General features: G+C 55.3%; 1 protein-coding gene across 2 annotated transcripts; it reads right to left on the minus strand.

The window, feature by feature from the left end:
- Window positions 1-1710: 1710 nt before the first annotated feature.
- Window positions 1711-6101, minus strand: LOC140703829 (H-2 class II histocompatibility antigen, E-S beta chain). 2 transcript variants are annotated; one of them, XM_078387285.1, is made up of 7 exons: window positions 5857-6101; window positions 5118-5372; window positions 4191-4484; window positions 3349-3630; window positions 3053-3163; window positions 2648-2671; window positions 1711-2152 (listed from the first exon to the last, which is right to left on the minus strand). In XM_078387285.1, exons 1-7 carry the CDS (start codon window positions 5969-5971, stop codon window positions 2139-2141), a joined length of 1095 nt encoding a protein of 364 aa, XP_078243411.1. In that variant the 5' UTR covers window positions 5972-6101; the 3' UTR covers window positions 1711-2138. The 2 variants fall into 2 exon arrangements, with proteins under 2 accessions (XP_078243411.1, XP_078243412.1); XM_078387286.1 differs by lacking the exon at window positions 2648-2671.
- Window positions 6102-8703: the final 2602 nt, after the last annotated feature.

The following is an 8703-nucleotide window of genomic DNA, read 5'->3' on the forward strand; positions in this document are numbered from 1 at the left end:
TCAAAGGCCAGGGGAGAGATGCTCCCTCCCCCCCACTTAGGAGGTCAAGCCCTCTCTCTTTCCTCACCTCCTCCGAGGAATTAAAGCGACTTGAGAGAAGGACCAACGGAAGCCCCCCCCGACCCCCACCCTAAGGTACTTCTCAGGCTTCAAGGATTTGGACCCTGCTCGTCCAAACACCGTTCTTCGTCATGCTTCGTCTGGCTGCGGATGATGGACGAAGTGTTGATGATGGGAAACTTTCAATGCCGGGACGGGTTCTTGCGCTCGCAGCAGGGGTGTGACGTGTTCTCGTGTCCCCCTCCCTCTCGAATGGGGGCCGGGAAAGGAAGAGGTTTTAGGGGGCAGGAGATTCCGTGCCTTTGGACCCAGAGGCTCTGTCCAAAACCCCCGGAGAGGTGGAAAGCGCGAAGGGGGGGGGTCTGTCTGGGAACATGCAGGAAATCCTCAGGACAGGACTTCCTCTTTTCTCTGTTTCTCCTTAGGGGGCCCTTGGCAGCCCCCTTGCTCTGTTGTTTATGAGTCTCGGGGGGGGGAGAGTATGAGCAGAACCTCTGGGCGGAAAGGCGTGGGCTCTCTTGCTCACCCCACATACTCCTTTCCCCGGATCTCCCCCCCCCGACCCCCCACCCCACCCCCGGGAATGCAGGGACGCTCAAGAGAGGCTCCCGTTTCGCTTCCCGACGCGCGAGGCTGCGTCCAGTGCTCCAGAAAATGAAACGAGGAAGCGGGACCCGATCCAAGGGGTTATGGTCCACAGAGAGGCGACAGGATGAATTGATTCTCTGCCGCCATTTCGCAGGTATAAACATCAGAATAGCGTTATTTCCCCGCAAAGCCGTTGGGATGAGAAGTTCTTCTCTTCTAACCGGTTTCGTCCTTGGCTTATACAGTAACCACCACCCCTTAATCCTCCTCCAGATGCCAGAGACACCCAGAGACCACCGGACACCCCCGGGCGTTGAGACGAGGGATCCCCTCTTGGTTTCTCCCCACGAGGGATCCCCTCTTGGTTTCTCCCCACGAGGGATCTCCTCTTGGTTTCTCCCCACGAGGGATCCCCTCTTGGTTTCTCCCCACAAGGAATCCCCTCTTGGTTTCTCCCCACGAGGGATCCCCTCTTGGTTTCTCCCCACGAGGGATCCCCACTTGGTTTCTCCTTCTCCAAGAATCACCAGGTTTATCCGCAGACCTTTTCCTCCGAAGAAAGTCCAGCTGAGTCCAACGGGGCTTCCTCCCTCGTAAACGCCCCCCCCCGGACTTCACCTTTGCTCTCTTCATGGGGACCAAGGGAAGCAGAAGCTGGATCTGGCCCCTTAATGCCAACCACCTGAAAGAAGGAAAGCGGCCCCTGTCCAGCGGTTCTGTTTCCCCTGCCCTTCCTATAAGGAAGGGAACAATTACTAATTGTTATTTAAGTGTATCTTTCCCTAATCATCTGCAGATCGGAAGAGGTGTGCGGAACCCCGCCCTGGGGGGGTTTCTGCCGAGTGGGATAGCCCAGCCTTTCAGACCTTGATATTTCTCACTTTATGCCTAGTTTCTTGCTTGATTTTGTGTTTCACACAGTTATGACAGGGCAAGGGATGAAGTCGCCCTGTAGTGAGTGTCCCGCCAGAGTCAACTTTGTGTGTGGATTGCAGGATTCTTTGACAGTAAGATAATAAGAAGCACAGAGCCCTGGGGCACCTTCAGGACGAAAAGACTGACTTTACAACATGAACAGAGTGTTTATTGTTTCATAAGTACAGCTCAGGAAAACTTTGTGAAAGGGTCCTACAAAACATTCTAATTAGCTTGGTGACCGGTAATCAGCAAGACATTGTAGGAAGGAAACAGGAGAAGCAGCAGGAGAAGAGGAAGACCAAATGTGAGATGGGTTGACTCCCTCAAGGAACCCACAGGCTTGAATTTGCAGAGCTGCTATTAGTAAGACACAAGGAAGAGCTGGTGCTTTTGAAGAAGGAGGGGTGGAGACAATCTGGATGTCCCTCCAGCTGTGATGGTCCTTCTCTGTTTATTCCAGCTCCCTTTTCCTAGTTTTCAGTGAGGAAAGACAACCATTGGTGGTGGTGGCAAATCAGAGAGAGGAGGGGGTTTATTCTTCTCAGTTTGAGATCCAGAGAGAGCCATGATGTCTAACTCATGAGAGCTGTAGGAAGAGGAAGGGAGAGAATAAAATCAATCAATCAATGGCTAATAAAATCGATCAATCAATCAAAGGGGAGAAGCCTTGTAGTCAACAGAAAATACAAGTGCAAGAACAGGCAATACCTTTATAGACCACTAAGAGTGGGGAAATGTCGCTAATTAACAAGGTGCTGGACATCTGCCTGGTGGTGAAATTGGCATTTCACCAGGCCTGCCACTGGCACCTTGTTAATTAGCTACCGTTTGCCACCCTGGCTTGAAGGGGCTTCGCTTACTCCAGACCAAAAAACCCAAGAGGATCCTGGCCAACATCTTTCCTGCTAAAATGGTTCTAACTCCTTTTCTTGACTCTGGAAAGACTGGAAAGAAAGCAAAGGGACGGGGGGCGAGGAGGGGGAGGCAGGAAACGCCAGCACCCTGGATGAAAGGGGACAGAGGAGGATGTGTGTGTGTGTGTGTGTGCTCTTTAATGTGGAAGAACAAAGAGAAAAGTTACCTGCAGGCTGAGGAATGGCTTGACCTGGAGGGAAATAAAAGGTAGACAAAGAAAGGTGACACCCTTCAGTTCCCAGAAAGATAGGGCAGAATTAGGAAATCTTTTCCGTTGCTTTCCAGGGAGGCAGAAGGTGCCCTTAAGGCTGAGATCAGCAATTTGCAGCCCCCTCCTCCAAAGTACTGCCAGACTACAGCTCCCATCTGCCTGAGACAGCACCGGGGAAGCCCCATGGGAGCTGAGGTGGAAGGTTGAGAGAAATGCTTCCCTCCTGTCCGAGGGGATTCAGGATCTGACCAGATTGCAAGCGGACTTTATCTGTGTCATGGGAGGGGCTTTTACTCAGGTACTGTTCAGGTAACCTGACCCCCACCCTCCCTCCCTCTCCAGACCACGCCCTCCCCTCACCTTTCTTGCTCTTCAGGTAGAAAGAGATGCCGGCAGCTGCAAAGACCACCCCCATCACGATGCCCACGACCCCCGTCCACATCTTCCTCCGGGCAGATTTCGACTGGGCTTCTGCGGAAACAAGAGGGACCCAAAACAGACCCATGAAGGTTTCTGGAGGACAGAGAAGACGGTTGAGTGACAGCTGCTCCTTTTGGGGGGGAGGGGCCACGCTCTGTTGCAGATGATGGGGAAGTCGGAATGGGGGCCAGATTAGGTGAGAGGGACGTGGGTTTGGACTTCCGTCCGTTTCTTACCCCACCGGACGGTGACGGGCTCCGGGAAGCTGGCGTGCTCCACCTGGCAGGCGTAGACGTCTCCCCGCTCCGGCTGGGCCTCCAGCATCACCGCCATCTGGAAGGTCCAGTCCCCGTTCCGGATCAGGTCCGTGGTGAACACTCGGACCTCGTCTTCCTCCTTCCCGTTTCGGAACCAGGTGATTTTGATCTTCGAGGGGAAAAAACTGTCCACGGTGCAAATGAGCAAAACGCTGGGAGCCAAGGAGTTCTCCGAAGGGACGATCTTCAGCTTGGGCGGAACTGAAGAGGGGGGAAAAAGAGAAAAAGGAGTGGAGAAAAAGGAGAAAAGGCTACCTTGACACGGGAGTCTAGTCCCAAATTGAGGTCACATTGAATTTACAAGAACTAGGGAAGGAGTGAGCAGAGGGGAGGGTGTTTCAGTGTTCCCGTCTGTGGCTTTGGGGCCCTCTCCTCCCATTCTGGTTCTTTAGTCTACACCTTCTTCTCCGGCCTGACGTGTCCTCCCTTGCCCCGTGCCTTCAAGGAGCACCGCGCCTGCCACGGCTTGTTCGGCAGCTTCAGCCCCTCCAGAGAAACCTGCCTGGAGAACTTCCTGCTTTCCGTGGATTCCGACCTTCTGCTCCATCTGCTAAGCTTGCTAGGCTCTCTCTCGGGGACCAAACGAGGATCCAGGCAGGCCGAGAAGGCTGAGGAACAGCCGTGTCATTTCTCGTGTCGGGTTTCGTACCCAAGGGGAAAAGATCTGGCAGGGCTGCTTCTACGCAATCTTGACGGCTCCCTCCCTCGCCGGCCCTCCCTCCCTCCCTTCCTTTTTTCCCTGCAGGCGGGCACCCGCTTACTCTTCCTCCCCGAGGCGAAAAGATTGAAGATGCCATAGTTAATGCGGCAGAAGCGCTCTAGTTCTCTCCGCAGGCGCTCCAGGAAGTCCTTCTGGCTGTTCCAGTATCGGGCGGAGGGCTCCCCGAGGGTCGTGACGGCCTCGAACTCCCCGCGGTCGCTGTCGAAGCGGACCAACTCCTGCCGGCCAAAGACATAGCGGTCGAGGAAGCGCACGTGCGGAGTTGGCCCCGATCCGGCCTCGCTCCCGTTGGACTGGAAGGAGCAGTCGCCGATCCTCTGGAACACGAAGTGCGCTGGAAGGAGAAGAGAGATGGGGGCCGCCGGGAGGGAGCGGGTTCAGAAGGAAAAGTAAAAATGTGACCGAAGTAGAGTGAGGATCCAGCAGGCAGCTTTCCCACCGACTGTCTCAGAGAAAGAAAGAAAACTCTGACAAGGACCAGGGCAAAGAAATACAAGAGAACAAGGAGAAAGGACAAATGAGATGTCTCTTTGAAAAGGAGGGAAGAAGAAGAAGAAAAGGACATTTAGACTTCCATTCAGGAGAGGCTCAAGAGGCTGAGCAGAAGCAACGCAGAAAGAATTGAAATAGGCAGGAACAAAAAGGAAGAGGGAAGCGTGGCGTGTGTGGGAGAGGAGACACTCAGGAGCCCTTGGGGGTCTCCCTGGGAAGGGAGTCCCTTCTCCCCCATGATAGCAAAGGCCAACAGACAGGAGGGGAGGGGCCATCGTTGCCCCCCAAAAGAGGAGCTCAGAAAAAGTATAGGGGTCCCGGCGAGTGACCCAGGCTGTCAGTCCGACAAGGGCTTCCTCCTCCCTCTCGGCTGATCAGGCCTTCCTTTCCACTTGGCATCGAAAACATTCCCAACAGAATCCCATTGGCGGGAGGGGCGCTCCCCAGACCCTCAGACACCCCCTCCCCCAAGTACCGTTCTGGGCCTGCGTCTGGTTGGTTCGCTTCATCATGATCTCCAGGCTCTCCTTCAGGACGGCCAGGTTAGCTAAGGCCCACTGTGTCTGATAACCGTAGTGGGTGAACTCAGGCAGCCTCCAGACGTTCTGCTTCTGGGCCCAATCCACGTGGAGGATCTCCTCCTGGTTAAACTCCAGTAACTCCTCCCCAGCGTCCTCTCCTGAAGGGAAGCTCTCCTGGAAGAATTCCAGCCCTCTGACAGCGTCCTCCACTGGACAGAGAAAATATGAGCGCGTGGATGAGCCGGGCAAGAGGGTGGGTGGTAACAGGGATGGTACAATGCCTGGGCATTAAGATCATCAGGGGAGGCCTTCCTCTTAGTCCCTCCACCTTCACAGGCCGGCTTGGTGGGGACACAGGAGAGGGACTTCACCGTCGATGCTCCCAGACTGTGGAACTCCCTCCCACTAGACGCTAGGTTTATCTTGCTGTAATTTCGCAAACGGGCAAAGGGAAGGGGGGAGGTATCCGTGGACGTCTCCCGGTCTCTCCGAGGGCGAGGGTTGGAGGGGAGGTTGAACAAGCGCTCAGTGTCCGCCCAGCAGTGGGGTGGGGACCCCACGGGACTCAGCTGCCTCCTGGGGGCCCTTTGAGTTCTGCTTTGTCCCCCCCCCCCCCGGTAGGAGGCAGATATCCCGGCAACACTTTGGATCCCCTTTCTACGAATCGGTCAGTCCACACCCGCCTTCCCTCACCTTCCACCGCCAGGGCGGCCGGCGGGGCGAGGAGGGCGAGCAGGAGCGCCCAGAGGACCCGCGCAGTATGTCCTCCTTGCCTTCCTCGGGCGGGCGGGACGGCGAGTCGCTCCATCTCCGGGACCCCAAGGGCCGGGCAGGCGGCAGTCGAAGAAGGAGTCACCCGCTCCGAAACCAGCTCCGAAACCAGACGGAGGTCGAGCTCTGCTTCTGCTCTCCCGGGACAGCGGCGTCAGAGGGAGGAGTGCGCCCGGGGAGACAGGGGTGAAGCTCCTTACCCACCCTGGAGGAGGGTGGGCCAATGGGAAAAAGGCACGGGCGCTGACGAGCCAGTTGCCAGGCGAACCTGCCCCGCCCCGGAGCCTCAGCGGGAGAGGGAAGGAGGCGGAATGTTGGGTGGGATGGAGGAGGAGAGCCGCTTCTCTCCTGCCCCCGAGCAAGTTTCTGGACTTTATGTATTCCTCTGTTTATTTTAATTGTAATTCATCGAGGGTTGGGTGAGTGGAAAGGAGAGGTAGGTGATTTTAAATGATGGGGATGCTGCCATTCCCAGCACCAAAATCAAGTCCAGGGGAACTGTAGAGCTGAAGGGGACCCGAAAGGTCATCGAGATTTATTGCCTTGGCAGGAAAATCCATTAAATGCAGGGTTAATCAACCGCAGCAGATTAAGAGCAAAAGCGAAATCCGCCTCAGACTCTGAACTCCATATGAGGGGGACACTTTCTGTTCCACCGTGGCCAAAAAAAGGTACCTCTGACAGGCATTCTTCACCGCTGCCTGGGTCCTTTAGCAACTGGGTACCAAGAGCCATAGAGCATAAACTGGAAAAAAAATTACCCTCGAAAGAGAGAGCCTCCCAATGAAGTCTTGTGGCTGGGAGTTCCACGGGGAGTTCTTCTCCCCCCCTCTCCACCCGTGTGTCTGGGCGCGGGTAGATGAGTGTCTCGGCCCATGGGGGACACATTTGGGAGCCGAAGGTGGTGCTTCGCGCTTTGCTGTCCGGCCGCTGCTGCTTGGATCGGGCCCGGCTTCCCTCTTTCATTTCCCTGAATGCCGAGGCAGCAACCGGCGTGGGGACGCGAAACCGGAGCCGCCCCTCGGGCGTACCTTCACTTCCCGTGGTGGGTTGTGGGGGAGGGGGGAGAGATCTGGGGAAGGGAAGATGTTCCGGAGGCGGTAGGAGAACCAACGCTTTTGGACCCAGCGGTTCCGCTTCGACCCCCAGTGGGCCAGAAGGAATAGATATGGGGGGCTATCAAGGACCCTCCCCCTTGAGGAGAGACAGAGAAAGAGGGAGGAGTTTGTGCCCTGGATCTCCCTCTCGACTGGTCCTAAATAGACCCCTATCCGCTCTTTCTGGGTCTCGGGGTAGTGAGAGCAGAGACCCTAGGCTCAATTGTGTGGAGTCTCTTGCCCCCTAAAAACTCTTCCTTCTCAGCGCTCCCCAACACCAAATTCCCCCCCCAGCATCTTCCCCCCCTTAACTTCTCCCCACACCGACACCCCACTTCGCTTCTGATACTTGAGTCCCCTCGGGAGAGGTTTCTTGCACGTAGGAAGGGTCCTCGCTCAAGGCGGGGGGGGGGCAACCAGATAGTGTGAATTTCCTGCTGAGTCCAGAACCACCCGTCCCAGCCTTATTTTATTTATTTATTTATTTAATTTATACCCCGCCTATCTGGTCGGTGAGGACCACTCTAGGCGGCCTTGTGAGGATTCCCGGACCATCGCCTCATTCATCATCCGCAGTAACGTCAGACCTGAGCGGGAAGCGACTTAGGAGGCCCAGGGTTCAAAGATCTGGAGCTGTGACGTATTTGGAAATACTGCAGAAGGGGGTGGGGATGGCAGTGGTCCTTATCTCGAGTCGTTGTAGCCTCTCAGAGGAGAGGATAATGAGAAATGGAGTCCTCTCCTCGTGGTGGGGAGTCCCTCTCTCCCGGGCTCCTGGTCAGAGACTCTGGCCCCCCTCCCCACCCCACATGCTCCCAATCTGCGCTACTGCAGCCTTCGCCACAGTGGATCTGGTCTCACTGGTGACCACCTTCTGTGCAACTGGGGGTGGGGGGGTTGTTGTTGAGAAATGAATCCCACCAGCTGCCAAACGTTGCCAAGAGCTGGGCTGTCCTCAGAGGCTGACTTCTACGTGTGGTGTCGCTGCCACCAGTTGATTACATCAACATTGTGTATTATTAATGACAGAAGTCCAGGCAATGTGTCATTTTAAAAAGAACCAAAAAGAAGTTATTATTACAGGTGATGTAAGTACAGGCAATGTCGTTAACTCTTAACTAAAACACCCTACTCCATCCACTCTCAACCGCCAACCCTTTCTCTCCTCCCCAAACTCCAAACCCCTTCATGGATTGCTGCCTTGTCGTGGCGAAGGGGCTTGAGTAACTCAGAGAAGCTATGGGCTATGCCGTGCAGGGACACCCAAGACGGACAGGACATAGTGGAGAGTTCCGACTAAACGCAATCCACCTGGAGTAGGAAATGGCAAGCCACTCCAGTATCTTTGCCAAGAACGCCCCATGATCAGAAACAAAAGGCTAAAAGATATGACGCTGGAAGATGGGCCCCTCAGGTCGGAAGGCGTCCAACATGCTACTGGGGAAGAGTGGAGGACAAGTACAAGTAGCTCCAGAGCTAATGAAGTGGTTGGGCCAAAGCCGAAAGGACGCTCAGCTGTGGACGTGTCTGGAAGTGAAAGGAAAGTCCAATGCTGTAAAGAAAAATACTGCATAGGAACCTGGAATGTAAGATCTATGAACCTTGGGAAGCTGGAGGTGGTCAAACAGGAGATGGCAAGAATAAACATTGACATCCTGGGCATCAGTGAACG

The sequence above is a fragment of the Pogona vitticeps genome, chromosome 2 (genome assembly GCF_051106095.1).
Source record: "Pogona vitticeps strain Pit_001003342236 chromosome 2, PviZW2.1, whole genome shotgun sequence".
Taxonomy (NCBI): domain Eukaryota; kingdom Metazoa; phylum Chordata; class Lepidosauria; order Squamata; family Agamidae; genus Pogona; species Pogona vitticeps.

Excerpts from the sequence above, each read along its gene's own strand:
- LOC140703829 (XM_078387285.1), bottom strand. The coding sequence starts at position 5,971 with ATGGAGCGACTCGCCGTCCCGCCCGCCCGAGGAAGGCAAGGAGGACAT. Across the intron at positions 5,373-5,856 it reads GGCCGCCCTGGCGGTGGAAG|TGGAGGACGCTGTCAGAGGG; the intron begins GTGAGGGAAGGC and ends TTCTCTGTCCAG. Across the intron at positions 3,631-4,190 it reads TTTCGCCTCGGGGAGGAAGA|TTCCGCCCAAGCTGAAGATC; the intron begins GTAAGCGGGTGC and ends CCCCCTCTTCAG.